The sequence below is a fragment of the Bufo bufo genome, chromosome 2, assembly GCF_905171765.1.
Source record: "Bufo bufo chromosome 2, aBufBuf1.1, whole genome shotgun sequence".
Lineage (NCBI taxonomy): Eukaryota > Metazoa > Chordata > Amphibia > Anura > Bufonidae > Bufo > Bufo bufo.
In genome coordinates, this window is record NC_053390.1 from 33511695 (window position 1) to 33532339 (window position 20645).

The 20645-nt window shown below is 42.5% G+C and overlaps 1 protein-coding gene across 1 annotated transcript in view; it reads left to right on the top strand.

The window, feature by feature from the left end:
* LOC120992104 (zinc finger protein 436-like) overlaps positions 1–20645 on the top strand; it is a 442874-nt gene that overhangs the window by 405129 nt on the left and 17100 nt on the right. The window contains exons 6-8 of the mRNA XM_040420873.1: positions 19304–19483; positions 19560–19683; positions 19763–19827. Coding sequence (XP_040276807.1) covers positions 19304–19483; positions 19560–19683; positions 19763–19827 — 369 coding nt within the window. The remainder of the gene's footprint in view (positions 1–19303; positions 19484–19559; positions 19684–19762; positions 19828–20645) is intronic.

The window sequence follows — 20645 nt, forward strand, 5'->3', positions numbered from 1 at the left end:
AAAAAGCATCCTTTTCCCAAAATTAATTAAAAAAATAGGTAAAAATAGACATATTACACATCGCCGCGTCCGTATCTATAAAAATATCACATGATCCACCCCGTCAGGGGAACACCGTAAAAAAATTTTTTTGAAACTATGCCAAAACAGCAATTTTTTGTCACCTTGCCTCACAAAAAAGTGTAACACCAAGCGACCAAAACGTCTTATGTACCCCAAAATGGTACCAATCAAACCGTCTTCTCATCCCACAAAAAATGAGACCCTACCTAAGACAATCGCCCAAAAAATAAAAAAATATATGGCTCTCAGATAAGGGCAACACAAAAACAAGATTTTATTCTGTTCAAAAAGGCTTTCACTGGGTAAAACTTAACAAAAATAAAAATGATGGACATATTAGGTATCGCCGCATCCGTATCGACTGGCTCTATAAAAATATCACATGATCCACACCATCAGGGGAACACTGTAAAAAAAAAAAAAAAAAGTGTTATGTACCCCAAAATGGTACCAATAGAAACGTCATCTTATCCCTCAAAAAATGAGCCCCTACATAAGACAATCACTCAAAAAATACAAACCAATGGCACCCGTAAACCAATCCATCAAAATCTGCTTCAAAAGCCATATTGCGTTCCTTCCCTTCTGAATCCTGCCATGTGCCCCAACAGCATTTTACCATTACATATGGGGTGTTGCCGTATTCAGGAGAAAATAGATAAAAAGTTATGGGGTGCTTTTTCTCCTGTTACCCCTTGTGAAAATGAAAAATTTTAGGCTAAAGCAACATTGTATTGGAAGAAATTAAACTTTTCATTTTTACAGCCAAGTGTTTCCAAATTCCGTAAAACGCTTAGGGCAGTGATGGTGAACCTTTTAGAGACCGAGTGCCGAAACTGCAACCCTACCACCCACTTATTTATCGCAAAGAGCCAACACTGCAATGGCAATGAATACCAATATAGTATGTCTTCAATGTAATTTATCTATAATAACCTGCCTACATTCAATGGGCTGCCTGTGCCATTCATAGTACGCCCTGTGCTGATGAATGGCAGGAAAAGTCTAAGGCATATTGGTACACCATAGACTTTTCCCAGGGCGCGGGTGCCCACAGAGATGGCTCTGAGTGCCGCCTCTGGCACCCGTGCCATAGGTTCGCCACCACTGGCTTAGGGGGTCAAAGTGCTCACTACCCCCCTTAATATAATCTTTAAGGGGTGTAGTTTCCAAAATGGGGTCACTTTTTTAGGGTTTCCACTGTAGGGGTACGTCAGGGTGTCTTCAAATGCAAAATAGTGCCCAAAAACCATTCTAGCAAAATCTGCCTCCAAAATCCATATAGCGCTCCTTTCCTTCTGACCACTGCCACATGCCCATAGAGCAGTTTACCACCACATATGGGGTATTTCCGTAAACCGCAGAATCATAGTAATGAACATTGAGGTTTATTTTGCTGTTAACCCTTGTGGTGTTTCAAGAAAACATTTATTAACATAAAAGATCTACCCAAAAAATGTAATTTTGAAATTTCACCTCCATTTTCCTTTAATTCTTGTGAAACACCTCAAGGATTAACAAGTTTGTAACATCAGTTTTGAATAATTTGAGGGGTGTAGTTTATAAAATGGGTCATTTATGGGTGGTTTCCATAACGAAAGCCCCTCAAAATCACTTTTTAACTGAATTGGTGCTTAAAAAAAATGGTTTGGGAAATTTTGTTGAAAATTTGAAAAATTGGTTCTAAAATTCTAAGCCTTCTAACGGCCTAAAGAAATAAAATTACATTTACAAAATGATGCCAAAATAAAGCAGACATATGGGGGAATGTTCATTGATAACTATTTCATGAGGTATTACTATCTGTCTTAAAAGTAGAGAAATTCAAATTTAGAAAATTGTGAATTTTTCCAAATTTATGGTAAATTTTGGATTCTTTTCTAAATAAAGAAAAAATATATTGACTCAAATTGACCACTGTCATGAAGTACAATGTGTCATGAGAAAATCTCAGAATGGCTTGGATAAGTATAAGTGTTCCAAAGTTATTACCACATAAAGTGACACATGTCAGATTTGCAAAAATCGGCCTGGGTTTTAAGGTGAAAAGTGGCTCAGTAGTGAAAGGGTTAATCCGAAGTTTTGAATGAAGCGACTTCGGATGTAACATTTGAAGCTCGCTTCGCTCAACACTACTGTGAACTTTCCTTCAGCACTGCAAGAGTTAATGCTTTCCTCCTTGCCCTGTCCACGTGCTGGTTAAATTGCCGATCAGTCTCCCTATATATCTGTGCTGTGGATCCGCGTCCTTGCCTGAGCTTTCAGGTTGTCTGGTCTCTCGTAACCAACGAAGGTGATTATTTTTTTTGTCTGAATACCCATGTTTGCCTGTTTACGGTTTCTGCTGCTTGTCGCCTGCCCTGACCTTGGAACGGTGACCTGGATTACGCATTTACTCTGCCTGCCCGACCTTGGATTTGCTGAAACAGGAAAGTGAGGGAGATCCTCCAAACATGTTGAGGGATCTTTGAACCAACCCTGATATAGGCCACCTGGCGGGAGATTGGGATGGGTTGGCACAAAGCTTGCACTAGTCTTTGTCAGGGAAATAACCCCGATTCCATCAGGATATAATTTAGGTTGAAGCTGAGGCCTCCCATTCTGCTAGATGTTTCACAATTAGATGCAGCGCACCGGAGAGCAAGACTTGAGGCACAGACACGGTGTCATTCGAACTTACTCCGATTTATTGAAGACACATCCAAAACCTTGATAGTTCAGTATTCAAAAGTGTCCAATAAAATCTCATCAGAATACAGAGCTGCTGAGCCAACCATCAGGTTAAGGCCTCTTTCACACAACCGTTTTTTTTCTTTTCTGTTTACGGGCCGTTTTTTGCGTTCCGTATATGGTCTGTATACGGAACCATTCATTTCAATGGTTCCGGGAAAAAAAATACGGAATGTACTCCGTATGCATTCCTTTTCCGTATTTCCGTTTTTCCGTTCCGTTGAAAGATAGAACATGTCCTATTATTACCCGCACTTCACTGCCGAGGACGGCGCTCACTGGTTATTACCGCCTCCTGCACCCCCAGGTCCCTGCAATAATCAGTAAGCACTTTCCCCGAGGGCTCACGCACACGGCCATTGTTTTAGTCCGCATCTGAGCATTTTTTTATGTGGCTCGGGTGCGGACCCATTTGCTTCAACGGGGCCGCAAAAGATGCGGACAGAACTCTGTGTGCTGTCCGCATCCGTTACTCCGTTCTGCAAAATGGCTGGTGTCCTGCGGACCGAAAGAAAAGGTACGGTCCTGTGTATGAGGCCTTACTAGCCGGGAAAGCACTCATTGGTTAACCCTTTAGTGACTAGGCCTGAAAAGGCCTTAATGACCAGTCACTTTTTTGTGATTTAGCGCACGTGGTTCAAACACTTGCAACTTTTTTTTATTTTTCGGACTACCGAAATAACTTTTGCAGCTTTTTATTACATAACACAGGGCTTTTTAATAAATATTTTTTAGTTTTATTAGGGGGAAACAACATTTTTTTTTAAAGTCATTTTTATTCAAACTATAGCTCATTATTTAAATATGCAAATTATTATAATTAGTTCCCTGTATGTGTTGGATCGTTTTATTATACAAAATGTATAGTTTCACATGAATGGGGTGATAATTGTAATGGTTTTGGTTGGTGTGGGCGTTTTTTTCTTTTATATATTTTACAAATATTTTTTTTTATAACTTATTTTTTATATATATATAAACTCACCTAAAGAATTATTAGGAACACCTGTTCTATTTCTCATTAATGCAATTATCTAGTCAACCAATCACATGGCAGTTGCTTCAATGCATTTAGGGTTGTGGTCCTGGTCAAGACAATCTCCTGAACTCCAAACTGAATGTCAGAATGGGAAAGAAAGGTGATTTAAGCAATTTTGAGCGTGGCATGGTTGTTGGTGCCAGACGGGCCGGTCTGAGTATTTCACTATCTGCTCAGTTACTGGGATTTTCACGCACAACCATTTCTAGGGTTTACAAAGAATGGTGTGAAAAGGGAAAAACATCCAGTATGCGGCAGTCCTGTGGGCGAAAATGCCTTGTGGATGCTAGAGGTCAGAGGAGAATGGGCCGACTGATTCAAGCTGATAGAAGAGCAACGTTGACTGAAATAACCACTCGTTACAACAGAGGTATGCAGCAAAGCATTTGTGAAGCCACAACACGCACAACCTTGAGGCGGATGGGCTACAACAGCAGAAGACCCCACCGGGTACCACTCATCTCCACTAGAAATAGGAAAAAGAGGCTACAATTTGCACGAGCTCACCAAAATTGGACTGTTGAAGACTGGAAAAATGTCTGGTCTGATGAGTCTCGATTTCTGTTGAGACATTCAAATGGTAGAGTCAGAATTTGGCGTAAACAGAATGAGAACATGTGTCCATCCTCTGATGGCTGCTTCCAGCAAGATAATGCACTATGTCACAAAGCTCGAATCATTTCACATTGGTTTCTTGAACATGACATTGAGTTCACTGTACTAAAATGGCCCCCACAGTCACCAGATCTCAACCCAATAGAGCATCTTTGGGATGTGGTGGAACGGGAGCTTCGTGCCCTGGATGTGCATCCCTCAAATCTCCATCAACTGCAAGATGCTATCCTATCAATATGGGCCAACATTTCTAAAGAATGCTATCAGCACCTTGTGGAATCAATGCCACGTAGAATTAAGGCAGTTCTGAAGGCAAAAGGGGGTCCAACACCGTATTAGTGTGGGGGCACTAATAATTCTTTAGGTGAGTGTATATATTTCTGCTACAAAAAGACCTTTGGGGACACTGACTTTTTTTATTTTGCACATTTTCCTTTTTTTTTCCTTTTATTTGTATTTTATTTATTTGGTATTTTTTTTTTTTTATCATCACTTTATTATTTATTTTAAAATATATTTTTGCCACATAATATGACAGTGAAAATTTTATTTTGCACTTTTTCCTTTTTATAGTTTTCTTTTACTTGTATTTTATTTATTTAACATCTTTTTGCTAAAATTTTCTTTATATATATATATATATTTATTTATATTTTTGTGCAGCACTGTATGTCCCCCAAGAGGTCTTTTTTTTTATTTTGCACTTTTTTCCCCCTTTTATTTGTACTTTTTTTTATTGTGTTTTCAATGTTTTTTTTTTTTTTTACTTTTAATATATATATTTGCCACATATCCGTCCCCATTGACTTACATTGTGTGCCAGGACGGATCCGTTTTCTCTGACACAATAGAAAACGGATCTGTCCCCCATTGACTTTCAATGGAGTTCATGACGGATCCGTCTTGGCTATGTTACAGATAATACAAACGGATCTGTTCGTGACGGCTGCAGGCGGTTGTATTATTGTAATGGATCCGTTTTTGCAGATCCATGACGGATCCACCCAAAACGCGAGTGTGAAAGTAGCCTAAGATACCAGCAATTATTATTGTTACTGCACCGGCCTCCTGACCGAGTGTTACCCTATTCCCAATACATACAGCTCTCTACAGACACATTACACATACAGAGCTCCCAAGTGTCTCTCTTTATGACCCAAGTCCCTCTTTGCTCCTTAGATGTTGCTCTTATTGATCTGAGGTATAGATGTGTATTATAACATTTACAATATTGATCCAGGATGTGTTTCCGGGTTCCTATCTACATATTAAAGCCCGTCTTTCATACTATTTCATTATTTGATGCAATTTGGATTTTAGATATCTTTATATTCAGTTAATTTTTGTGATGTTGTGTAAAAAAAAAAAAAAAATATTGAATTGTATAAATATGTAGGAAAAGTGGATCTTTCACACAATAAACCATAAGTGTCCCTCTTTCACCGTCCAAATAGATGGGAGGTATGCACCTAGACCGCTCTGCTATGTACACAAACAGCACAACTGATTGCACATTACACAGCGTTCTGCTGCAGGTATCTCGCTCGCACACACACAGCTCTGCTCTTCGCTCGCACACACACACAGCTCTGCTCTTCGCTCGCACACACACAGCTCTGCTCTTCGCTCGCACACACACACAGCTCTGCTCTTCGCTCGCACACACACACAGCTCTGCTCTTCGCTCGCACACACACACAGCCCTGCTACATTCATCCTGACACATGACATCAGCTCATCCATCACCGCAGAGTCCTGTAGCCATAGAGAGCTGGTCATGTGATTCCTGACTCCTCCCACACATCTGACTGATCACATGACAGTGACATCATCACAGGTCCTGCCACCACACGGCTCCTCTACAGCTGGAGGTAAGTGAGTAGGTTTATTATTAACCCCTTCATTCCTCATATACTCACCTCATCAGCCTTATCTATGTTCAGCCCCTCAGCGTCAAACACCATTTCCAGACTAGTAATATGGCTGTATACACCCGTGCTTCCGCTCTCCCACTAAAACAGTTAGGCTGAGTTCACACGGGCGAGTATTCCGCGCGGGTGCGATGCGTGAGGTGAACGCATTGCACCTGCACTGAATACCGACCCATTCATCTCTATGTCGCTGTGCACATGAGCGGCGATTTTCACGCATCACTTATGCGTTGCGTGAAAATCGCACCATGCTCTATATTGTGCGTTTTCCACGCAACGCAGGCCCCATAGAAGTGAATGGGGCTGTGTGAAAATCGCAAGCAAGTGCGGATGCGGTGCGATTTTCACGCACGGTTGTTAGGAGACGATCGGGATGGAGACCCGATCATTATTATTTTCCCTTATAACATGGTTATAAGGGAAAATAATAGCATTCTGAATACAGCATGCATAGTACAATAGGGCTGGAGGGGTTAAAAAAAAATTAAAAATAATTTAACTCACCTTAATCCACTTGATCGCGCACCCGGATTCTCTTCTGTCTTCTTCTTTGCTGTGTGCAGGAAAAGGACCTGTGGTGACGTCACTCCGGTCATCACATGATCCATCCCTAACCCTAACCTTTCACCATGGTGAAAGATCATGTGACGGACCATGTGATGACCGGAGTGACGTCACCACAGGTCCTTTTCCTGCACACAGCAAAGAAGAAGACAGAAGAGAAGTCGGCTGCGCGATCAAGTGGATTAAGGTGAGTTAAATTATTATTATTTTTTTAACCCCTCCAGCCCTATTGTACTATGCATTCTGTATTCAGAATGCTATTATTTTCCCTTATGAAAATAATTCAATCTACAGAACACCGATCCCAAGCCCGAACTTCTTTGAAGAAGTTCGGGTTTGAGTACCAAATACGCGCGATTTTTCTCATGCGAGTGCAAAACGCATTACAATGTTTTGCACTCGCGCGGAAAAATCGCGCATGTTCCCGCAACGCCCGTGTGAACTCAGCCTTAGAGATATATGGAGTTGTGATAAATCCACTTCGGGCCGGGTACCAGAATATGGGCTGCCAGCCGACACCCCTCTCGGTGTTACCTGCGCTGACTTTACAGGTAAAAGGCAAATAACTCTAGAGACTACTCAGTTTGTAAATCCACCTACTTCCTGCCCTAGACATTGGTTTGCTATAGTCACCCCCTCTTGTATCTGGTTTATTTGTTCTATACCTCCAAAGGAGGATCCTTTAAATGTTCCGCCATGTTTTTTTCCATAAAGTGACGTGATCGGGATCAAACCTCTTTTCAATATTATTAATACTGTATTACAATCAGTATCATCAGGAACCTATTCGATTGTTGACAGACAATGAAGATGATAAAGAACTAGCATTTAATCCTGTACATCAATTTACAAGAGAATAAATTGGTAAAAAAAAGGAATAATAACTGTGGATGAAGCAAAATGTATTAATAACCAGAACCAAGGACATCCATATTTTTTTTTATCATATCCTAAGTCAGAAACTAAACCTTCATAGAGGCCCATTATATTAGGAATCGGCAGCCTCAGGCTACTTTCACATCTGCGTTTTCCGGCAGAGGATCTCAAAATCAGAAGAAAAACACATCCATTTGAAAAATACAACCGACTGCATCCAAATGCCCTGTCAGCATTTCAAATCCCGCGCCTGTGCCTTACGTGTCTTCATTCGGTGCAGGCGCTCTGAGAGATGGACGCTCGCTTCCTCAGCACTCCCTCAGTGCGCTTGCGCCAATGACGTCTTCTCTTCCGGGTGTAGATGTGACGTCATCGGCGCAGGCACACTGAGGAAGGAGCGGCCGAGCGAGCGTCCTCCTCTCAGTGCGCCTGCGCCGACTGAAGACCGGTACGGCGCAGGCGCGAGATTTCGAACGCAGACAGGGCCAGCGGGAGGGGGAGAGCGCTCGCTGGCCCTGTCAATCAACTGGAGGAGGAGGCGTTTTTTTAAAAGGAGGATGCGGCGGCTACCAGCAAGTAGACGCCCTACTTGCTGGTAGTGAAGTCATTTGCATATTTTAAAAGCTCGATTTTTTTATGAAACGAAGCCACAGAACAAGGTAAGAGCCCTATATAGGGAATAGTTGTCCAAAAAGGATTTTAATATGCCCAAAAATGAAAAATGACAGAAGCCCTTTAAAGGCTTAATACATACAAAAACATTCTATAAACCAACGGATAGTAATAGTTCTATCTGTATGAATAGCTGCCACTTACCTATATGGCTAATTAACATCCCTCGGAGTCAATATATCAGATTAACGGTGCATTCACACGACCGTAAAGTGTTTTTCAGTCCGCAAATTGCGGATCCACAAAACACGGATACCAGCCGTGTGCGTTCCACAATTTGCGGACCGCACATGGCCAGCGCTATATAGAGAATGCCTTAGCTTGTCCGAGGTTGCGGACAAGAATAGGACATGCTCTATCTTTTTTGCGGGGCCACGGAACGGAGCAACGGATGCGGACTGAACACGGTGTGCTGTCCACATCTTTTGCGGCCCCATTGAAATGAATGGGTCCGCACCCGTTCCGCAAATTTGTGGAACGGATGCGGATCCATTTATACGGTCGTGTGAATGCACCCTAAGGCCTCTTTCACACGGGCGAGTTTTCCGCGCGGGTGCAATGCGGGAGGTGAACGCATTGCACCCGCACTGAATCCGGACCCATTCATTTCTATCACTTATGCGTTGCGTGAAAATCGCAGCATGTTCTATATTCTGCGTTTTTCACGCAACGCAGGCCCTATAGAAGTGAATGGGGTTGCGTGAAAATCGCAAGCATCCGCAAGCAAGTGCGGATGCGGTGCGATTTTCATGCATGGTTGCTAGGAGACGATCGGGATGGAGACCCGATCATTATTATTTTCCCTTATAACATGGTTATAAGGGAAAATAATAGCATTCTGAATACAGAATGCAAAGTAAAATAGCACTGGAGGGGTTAAAAAAAAATAAAACATTATTTAACTCACCTTAATCCACTTGCTCGCGTAGCCCGGCATCTCCTTGTGTCTCCTTTGATGAAGGACCTGTGATGACGTCACTCCAGTCATCACATGGTACGTCACATTATCTTTTACCATGGTGAATCACCATGGTAAAAGATCATGTGACGTACCTTGTGATGACCGGAGTGACGTCATCACAGGTCCTTCATCAAAGGAGACACAAGGAGATGCCGGGCTACGCGAGCAAGTGGATTAAGGTGAGTTAAATAATGTTTTATTTTTTTTTAACCCCTCCAGTGCTATTTTACTTTGCATTCTGTATTCAGAATGCTATTATTTTCCCTTATAACCATGTTATAAGGGAAAATAATACAATCCACAGAACACCGATCCCAAGCCCGAACTTCTGTGAAGAAGTTCGGGTTTGGGTACCAAACACGCACGATTTTTCTCACGCGAGTGCAAAACGCATTACAATGTTTTGCACTTGTGCGGAAAAATCGCGGGTGTTCCCGCAACGCACCCGCACATTTTTCCGCAACGCCCATGTGAAACCAGCCTAAGGAGAAGTTGCACGACAGTGGAGCAATAAGGGGAGGAAGCTGACGATCAACATACAAAGTTTCAAGAAAAAGGGTAAAAACTAAACCAATTGGAACAAATTAAACAAGAAATTAAGATAATGGTTTGAAAAACCCTATTACAGGATAAAACAATAAAAATGGAGAGGGGAGGAACTACAGGAGGGCGGGAGATAATCAAAGTCCCAATAATTACACCATATAGTGAGAAAGAAGATCTTTTAAAAGGATTATTAGGGATCCCCATTGGGATATTTTGAAACAAGATAAAATAACAGGAGATATATTATCAGAAAATCCCATATTTACATTCAGAAAAGCGTACAATTTGGGGAACTTAGTGGCGAACAAATAAAATGATAAATAATAAAGTAAAAATGAGATTGTCCACAAGGGTTTTTTCCCTGTAAGATATGTAAAGCCTGCCGTTATTCAACACACAAAGAACCTATTCTTCATGTGAATAAGGGCTCATGCACATTGTTAAAGGGGCTATTAATTATTGATATTTATGCAAATCTCAATAATTAATATTCATAAATAGGCGTGAGTCGTCTTATGATAGCTCCGCCTATTTATGCCTTACTTAACAACAAATCGCTACTGATTGCCTTACACTAATCACTAAACTAGCTGCATGCGCCTTACTATCACTATACTACGGCGGCGACTAGTAAAAACACCATACACTGTATTATGAACAATAATATTTATTACACAATACAATTATACAAGTCTAGCAATACGCTATATCTATATATATTCACGGGTCAATGGATATGAATATACATACATATAGACGTACACACTGCAGTATAGAAACAGTACTAAAATAAACACAATACAAGCCTAACTACTCTACACAGCACAATCCCAAATTCCACCCCACGTACTATCTATACATTACAATAATACATTCATACACACAAATATCAGTAACGCACCCGCCTGACAATATACTATCCCTACGGGGTACAAGGGGTTAAACACAATGGTGGCTCTGCAGGGGTTAATACCTGCAGGCCAAGGGACACAGGGTTCTGGGAGGTTAATGCTCTGCAGACTTGCAGAGCAGGGGAACAGAGCATTGAAGGGGTTAATGCTCTTCAGACTGAGGCAGCAGGGTAGGGGATAAGGGCAGCAACCATGCTGCTGGGGTTACAGGGTCCACAGGGGGACTGCTGGGTCAGGGCAATGCAGAGGTTAATGCTCTGCAGGGGTGTCAGGGCAGAGCAGGGCATTGAAGGGGTTAACACAGGGTCCTGGGGGGAACACAGGGGAATTAGGACCAAGGGTACAGGGGTAAGGGTGTATGTGGGGCTATAGGGGTACACAGGGGTAGGTGGTGTCGTTGGTGGTATAGGGCAGGGGGATAATATATATATATATATCGTTGGTGGTATAGGGTAGGGGTATATACTCAGACTCAGCGGTAATATGCTCGTTGTCCAGGGAAGCTCGTTGGTCCAGGGGATGCCTCTTCTTGCTGGTGGACTTACCTGACTGCTGATTGGAGCGCCGCCGGTCTATTTAAACTTGGCGGCGCCCGCTCCCAGTCCTCCTATTGCCGCCGTGCGCATGCGCACCGCCGGTCTCCACACGTGGGCCGGCGCAGTGATATGACGTCACCGCGCCGGCCCGAGGATCTCAGAGCGCGCTTCCAGGGGGGGGGGATCCTTTGATCCTCCCGCCTGTGAAGCGGACGCCTACCTCCGGCGCTGTAATTACAGCGCCGGAGGTCAGCCACTCACAGGGGCATGGGGACTCTTTGTTCCCATGTCTCTGTTAGGCGCACCATCTCCGGCGCGGCCGGAGATGGTGACAAAGGGCAGAGGATCTTATTGATCTTATCGATCGGAGATGGTGACAAAGGGCAGAGGATCTTATCGATTGTAGAGGCCGACGCTGGACATAATTGTCCAACTGTCGGTCTCCTCCACCCACCCAGCAGGCGCATATGAGCGGGATTCCGGCCATATATGCCCATAGATGCTTGGGGCACATCTATAAGCATATATGAACGGACATTATTCACATAGGGGCAGGAATAAGCCCTCCTATATAACTGTATAGGGGCACATATATATATCCACAGATGTCTGGGCCACATCTATAGATACATATGTGTCCATACCCCTGAAACCCACCCCTATAACATGCCCTACATACATAGAGATGCATGCGGCCAAGGGGGCACACATACATCCTCATGTATGCAACGCATCCCACCTGGACGGGCCCAGAAAAAGGGCCCATATATATATATATATATATATATATATATATGCATATATGTCAGGGCATATATGCATATATACACTGCGTGCAGAATTATTAGGCAAATGAGTATTTTGACCACATCATCCTCTTTATGCATGTTATCTTACTCCAAGCTGTATAGGCTCGAAAGCCTACTACCAATTAAGCATATTAGGTGATGTGCATCTCTGTAATGAGAAGGGGTGTGGTCTAATGACATCAACACCCTATATCAGGTGTGCATAATTATTAGGCAACTTCCTTTCCTTTGGCAAAATGGGTCAAAAGAAGGACTTGACAGGCTCAGAAAAGTCAAAAATAGTGAGATATCTTGCAGAGGGATGCAGCACTCTTAAAATTGCAAAGCTTCTGAAGCGTGATCATCGAACAATCAAGCGTTTCATTCAAAATAGTCAACAGGGTCGCAAGAAGTGTGTGGAAAAACCAAGGCGCAAAATAACTGCCCATGAACTGAGAAAAGTCAAGCGTGCAGCTGCCAAGATGCCACTTGCCACCAGTTTGGCCATATTTCAGAGCTGCAACATCACTGGAGTGCCCAAAAGCACAAGGTGTGCAATACTCAGAGACATGGCCAAGGTAAGAAAGGCTGAAAGACGACCACCACTGAACAAGACACACAAGCTGAAACGTCAAGACTGGGCCAAGAAATATCTCAAGACTGATTTTTCTAAGGTTTTATGGACTGATGAAATGAGAGTGAGTCTTGATGGGCCAGATGGATGGGCCCGTGGCCTGGATTGGTAAAGGGCAGAGAGCTCCAGTCCGACTCAGACGCCAGCAAGGTGGAGGTGGAGTACTGGTTTGGGCTGGTATCATCAAAGATGAGCTTGTGGGGCCTTTTCGGGTTGAGGATGGAGTCAAGCTCAACTCCCAGTCCTACTGCCAGTTTCTGGAAGACACCTTCTTCAAGCAGTGGTACAGGAAGAAGTCTGCATCCTTCAAGAAAAACATGATTTTCATGCAGGACAATGCTCCATCACACGCGTCCAAGTACTCCACAGCGTGGCTGGCAAGAAAGGGTATAAAAGAAGAAAGTCTAATGACATGGCCTCCTTGTTCACCTGATCTGAACCCCATTGAGAACCTGTGGTCCATCATCAAATGTGAGATTTACAAGGAGGGAAAACAGTACACCTCTCTGAACAGTGTCTGGGAGGCTGTGGTTGCTGCTGCACGCAATGTTGATGGTGAACAGATCAAAACACTGACAGAATCCATGGATAGCAGGCTTTTGAGTGTCCTTGCAAAGAAAGGTGGCTATATTGGTCACTGATTTGTTTTTGTTTTGTTTTTGAATGTCAGAAATGTATATTTGTGAATGTTGAGATGTTATATTGGTTTCACTGGTAAAAATAAATAATTGAAATGGGTATATATTAGTTTTTTGTTAAGTTGCCTAATAATTATGCACAGTAATAGTCACCTGCACACACAGATATCCCCCTAAAATAGCTAAAACTAAAAACAAACTAAAAACTACTTAAAAATATTCAGCTTTGATATTAATGAGTTTTTTTGGGTTCATTGAGAACATGGTTGTTGTTCAATAATAAAATTAATCCTCAAAAATACAACTTGCCTAATAATTCTGCACTCCCTGTATACCTAAATATGACACTTCCCTCAACACACATGTCCGTTGCCCACATAGGCAAACAGCAGTTCCGCCATACACAGGCCCCGGCAGTGTGCACCCCACATCACTTGAATGGGTCCGCAATCCGGAAGGTCAGTGCGGATAGGAGGCACAGAACCCCATGGAAGCACTACGGAGTGCTTCTGTGGGGTTTCTGTCTGTGCCTCCGCCCCGCAAAAAAAGTAGTGCATGCACTACTTTTTTAGCAGTGTGGACGAACCACGTACCTATTCAAGTTGAACGGGTCTGGATCCGTCATCGAAATTGTGGTCCCCAATGCACGGAACGGCTGTATGCATGAGACCTAATGGACAAAGGAAATATATAAGATCCATAATTATCTCACTTGTAACTCTAAAGTGGTAGTATATTTTATTAAATGTCCTGGGGTGTAGCTATAGGGGGTGCAGAGGTAGAAAATGCTCCTGGGCCCAGTAGCCTGAGGGGGCCCAAAGACCCTTGTGCCACATAAGAAGACACTAGTATTATAAGTATCATATAAAGTGCATGCTGGTCAGGTTACACCTCTGGCTGGAGGTAAGGGGTTAGGTCAAGAATTTGGCTGGGGGGGTGTCGTTTCAATTTTTGCCTCGGGCAGCAAGGCTTTACCGAGGGAAGGAGGGCCCAAGCTGAACTCTTGCACCAGGGCCCATGAGCCTCTGTAAATGTCCCTGTGACAAGACCTATGTGGGCAGAATGAAACGGGCCCTACAAAAAAGAATAGGCAAACATATTAATAATATTGAAAAGTGGTTTGAGGGTCCTCCCCTATGACTTCACTTTATGGAAAAAAACATGGAGGGAAATTTAAAGGGTTCCCCTTTGGAGGTATAGAACAACTAAAACCAGATACAAGAGGGGGGACTATATCAAACCAATGTCTAGGGCAGGAAGTAGGTGGATTAATAGTCTCGCCCCCAAAGGGACTAAATCAGGAAATAAAATTATTTGCCTTTTAACAAACACACGCAAAGATAGGAACGAGGAGATATAACATAAAATGGCATGGCAAATATACAGTCATGTGAAAAAATTAGGACACCCTTTGAAAGCATGTGGTTTTTTGTAACATTTTTAATAAATGGTTATTTCATCTCCGTTTCAACAATACAGAGAGATTAAAGTAATCCGACTAAACAAAGAAAACTGAAGAAAAGTCTTTTCAAGATCTTCTGTAAATGTCATTCTACAAAAATGCCTATTCTAACTGAGGAAAAAGATAGGACACCCTTGCCCCTAATAGCGAGTGTTACCTCCTTTGGCTGAAATAACTGCAGTGAGACGGTTCTTGTAGCCATCTACCAGTCTTCGACATCGGTCTGAGGAAATTTTACCCCACTCCTCAATGCAGAACTTTTTCAGCTGTGAGATGTTTGAGGGGTTTCTTGCACGTACAGCCCTTTTCAAGTCACCCCACAGCATCTCAATGGGATTCAAATCTGGACTTTGACTTGGCCATTCCAGGACTCTCCATTTCTTCTTTTTCAGCCAATCTTTGGTTGATTTACTAGTATGTTTTGGGTCATTGTCATGTTGCATGGTCCAGTTCCGCTTCAGCTTTAATTTTCTAACTGATGGTCTCACATGTTCTTCAAGCACCTTCTGATACACAGTAGAATTCATCGTGGATTCTATGATGGTGAGCTGACCAGGTCCTGCTGCAGCAAAGCAGCCCCAAACCATGACACTTCCACCTCCATGCTTCACAGTTGGTATGAGGTTCTTTTCTTGGAATGCTGTGTTTGGTTTACGCCAAACATGTCCTCTGCTGTTGTGTCCAAATAATTCAATTTTGGACTCATCTGTCCAAAGAACATTATTCCAGAAGTCCTGGTCTTTGTCAACTTTATCTCTGGCAAATGTCAGTCTGGCCTCGATGTTTCTCTTGGAAAGCAAAGGTTTCCTCCTTGCACACCTCCCATGCAAGTTAAACTTGTACAGTCTCTTTCTGATTGTAGAGGCATGTACTTCTACATCAACAGTAGCCAGAGCCTGCTGTAGTTCTCGAGATGACACTTTAGGGTTTTTGGAGACCTCTTTTAGCATCTTGCGGTCTGCTCTTGGGGTGAACTTGCTGGGGCGACCAGTCCTGGGCATGTTGGCAGTTGTTTTGAAAGCCCTCCACTTGTAGACTATCTTCCGGACAGTGGAATGGCTGATTTCAAAATCTTTTGAGATCTTTTTAAATCCCTTCCCAGACTCATAGGCTGCTACAATCTTTTTTCTGAAGTCCTCTGACAGCTCTTTTGCTCTCACCATGGTGCTCACTCTCACTTCAACAGTCAGGAGCACACCAAACTAAATGTCTGAGGTTTAAATAGGGCAAGCCTCATTCAACATGCAGAGTAACGATCTACTAATTATGTGCACCTGGTGTGAGATCTGAGCCAATTTAAGAGGGAATACATGTGAGGGTGTCCTATCTTTTTCCTCAGTTAGAATAGGCATTTTTGTAGAATGACATTTACAGAAGATCTTGAAAAGACTTTTCTTCAGTTTTCTTTGTTTAGTTGGATTACTTTAATCTCTCTGTATTGTTGAAACGGAGATGAAATAACCATTTATTAAAAATGTTACAAAAAACCACATGCTTTCAAAGGGTGTCCTAATTTTTTCACATGACTGTAAACAGGACTACATACATAGGGTATTTCTTAGCAGACATAGTAGGGAGGATTATAGATTTAACAAAACAATAACAAGGACAGGTACACTCTGCAGTCTCACTAGACCCTCAAACTGATTTTAAAATTGAGAGATTAGTCAACATGTCCTACGGTGTAGAACATGTCTAAGCCCGGACACCACGCCAAGGTTTCTCAAGTAGCCCGGGACCTAACACTCTCCTACCTGAGCCGTATGTGCGATATATGGCTACATGCTGGAGGTAACTGGTGAGCTGTTTGTGAGTCGGCCTTATGCTCCTGTAATTTGCCCATTGGCTCCTGGTATCGCACATACGGCTCAGGTAGGAGAGTGTTAGGTCCCGGGCTACTTGAGAAACCTTGGCGTGGTGTCCGGGCTTAGACATGTTCTACACTGTAGGACATGTTGACTAATCTCTCAATTTTAAAATCAGTTTGAGGGTCTAGTGAGACTGCAGAGTGCACCTGTCCTTGTTATTGTTTTGTTATATTGTTATATTAATTATGACATCCGCACTTGTTATCTTGTGTAGGATGTCTATTGTGGTACTTGTGGTTCGCCGCGGGCATCCTCCATTGTGTGCATTTTGCTGGGGATTGCCATTTGCAACGGGCCACAAGTGCAGGATTTGCTCCCCTATATATATGCACAACTGCATGTGGGTTTGAGCACCTCCTGCTAATGCCAACCTGTCTTCTTAGTTTGTATATAAGGATTATAGATTTCCATACACACTATGCGTTTCTTGCAGAATAGAAGTAGCGCTATAAACGCATGTTAGATTATATCTAGGTAGATGAAATGATTGAATGGAGTCTGTGTGCAATCACCGGGATAAGGTGGTTTATGTGGAGTACATTAGGCAGGTAACTATGGAAACCGGGCGCCTATATAATACCAGAGGAGATTGCTTACATCCATCCCTGACGAAGGTATCCCGAGTATTCCGAAACGCGTTGTAAGGTTTGTGGATCTTACAGGTATCTGTAGGACAGTGGGATGTCACACAGAAGGATTTCCAAGCAACTACCTGCCGGCTTCCCTCCACTCGCGCTAGCCACTGGCCGGGGCCCTGTGTCTATGTGTATGGAAGCAGAAGAGGAGGCCTGAAATTTAACATCTAACAAGCGGGGCCTTACTGCTCCTCTACTATCTCCACCAACGGCAACTGATATATGTTTACTTATAATATCGATTTTGAAGAACTATGAAATCTGAACACGTGTAAAGTCAGCCCGGGTGTCTCTGTTTTACAAGTAAACCATTTCTACACCAACCATGAGGCAGCCACGATCTGAGCTCCCCCGATCCTGTGCCTCTTAAGGAACCTCATGGCTCCTCACTAAACATTAAAAAAAAATCCTCCCCGTACTAAAAAAAGTTATAACTTTATTGTTCCATTGACATATCTGTACGAGATCTTGTTATCTGCAGGACGAGCAGATCAGTTTAAAGGTTTATATAATGTATTGAGAAACTAAAAAAGAAAACATCTGTGGGGCAGAAATGAAAAAAAAATAAAAATACACAATTCAGTGGTTTTTTGTTTTGTTTTGGAGGTGTTCACGAGGTGATAAAAATGTCAGTGTTACTTTATTCCGTGGACAGTGCGATTCTGGAGAGGCCACATTTAGATGGTTTTTGTTATGTTTTACTACGTCTAAAACGCCGGTCCTAATAAATGTGGCAGCAGTGTGAGGGCTCAGTTTTTTTTTGCAGGGCGAGCTGTAGTTTTTATTGACACTGTTTTTGTGTACAATCAGATATGGATGACCTTGAATGTCTCCCCTTGTTATCCTCAGTTATTTTATTTTTTTACATGGGATTCTGTAAGTTTTTTTACAAAGTTTTTTCTCCTTTCCATTCAGATTTCTACAATATAGAATAATCCCTGTTAATATCATCAATTTAAGAGAAATTTCTTGACTGGCCTATCAAGGATGGATAGGGACAGAGACAAAATAACCAAGAGGATGGTAAATCTCACCCTAGAGATACTCTTTCAACTTACTGGAGAGGTGAGAGATTCTGATGATATCACATTACATCATTCTTATCTATGGTAATAACAGATGATATGACTGGAGAGGTAAGAGATTCTGATGATGTCACATTACATCATTCTTATCTATGGTAATAACAGATGATATGACTGGAGAGGTGAGAGATTCTGATGATGTCACATTACATCATTCTTATCTATGGTAATAACAGATGATATGACTGGAGAGGTGAGAGATTCTGATGATGTCACATTAGATCATTCTTATCTATGGTAATAACAGATGATATGACCGGAGAGGTGAGAGATTCTGATGATGTCACATTACATCATTGATATCTATGGTAATAACAGATGATATGACTGGAGAGGTGAGAGGTTCTGATGATGTCACATTACATCATTGATATCTATGGTAATAACAGATGATATGACTGGAGAGGTGAGAGATTCTGATGATGTCACATTACATCATTCTTATCTATGGTAATAACAGATGATATGACTGGAGAGGTGAGAGATTCTGATGATGTCACATTACATCATTCCTATCTATGGTAATAACAGATGATATGACTGGAGAGGTGAGAGATTCTGATGATGTCACATTACATCATTCTTATCTATGGTAATAACAGATGATATGACTGGAGAGGTGAGAGATTCTGATGATGTCACATTACATCATTCTTATCTATGGTAATAACAGATGGACATGGCTGTAGATGTGATGGACTCTGGAAATGTCAGTAGTGATATTTATTACTGTGTCTCCCCATATCCAGGATTACACAGTGGTGAAGAAGACCTCTAGCGAGCGCTGTCAGGCTCCTGTGTCTGAAGGATGGGGAAGAACCTTGAGCCCAATCACGGGGCCTCCACCTCACTCCATGATACATGAGGAAATCAATGAACAGAAGATCCTAGAACTCATCCACAAGATGATTGAGCTTCTGACTGGAGAGGTGACGCTGCTGGGAATGCTGGGACATTATACAATTATTATAGCACTGGATGATGACTGTATCATTGTGTTGTCAGGTTCCTATAAGGTGTCAGGATGTCACTGTCTATTTTTCGGTGGAGGAGTGGGAGTATGTGGAAGGACACAAGGATCTTTACAAAGACATCATGGTGGAGAACCACCAGCCCCTCATATCACTAGGTAATAGACAAGACTAAATACACCCATCATTTACCTGTTTGTGAATAATGAATTCAGTCACTGTATGTGTCTCCTACAGTTAGATCCAGTAAGAGAAGAACACCAGAGAGATGTCCCAGTCCTCTTCTTCCACAGGCTCATCAGGTAGATGGAGATATTTCCTTTGATCTGTAGAAGGGTGTAAAGTCCTTGTGTTCTGTCTTGTTTTATCTCATAGTATTATATGATTTATATTTGTGTAATGAAAAAGGTGGCGATGACAGGGTTAAAGCTGACCATAGACATTAGATGTTATCTGGATGTGATCACAATGTTCTGGCTATGGAGACTGCTGGTGAGAATAAGGGTCCTTTTACACAGGCAGATTCGCTGTCCACTAACAAGCACCAATCAACAATACAGAATGCTGACCGGTACTCATTTACTGCATTTACGTACAGTACATGTGGCTTTTCTGGTTAGTATGGGATGAACATTTATAAATAGAATCGTTCATTCCCATACAGTTTTCCTTTCTCAGCTGTACATCCTCCATCTACACGGGGCAACGTGCAGCCGTCAAATCATGATTTTTAAATGTTTCAGTTGTCCAGTTGATGAAGAGCATGTTTGTATCATCTATATAATATATCAGCCAAATGAATAATGATTTTTTTTTTGCAGTGGCCGGCTTTGGGGTGGCCCCAACGCTGTGCAGGGTCCCCCGGACACCGTCGAGGTGTCACCATGTGTTGCTGCTCTTCGAAAGGGATGATGAGACATGGTCCAGAGGGTCAGGGTCTGTAGTAAACCAGTGTGCTTCTTTACTGGAGGAATTCAGGTGCAAAACAATACAGGCAAGGAATAGTGCTGGCTTCTCCAGTATCTTCCCTGGCAGAAGAAGGGTTTGATGCTGAGGAAAGGCCTGAGCTAGCTGTTCCTCTCTCTCTCTCAAAAGGCTGGTACCCTGGCCAAAGGCTGGA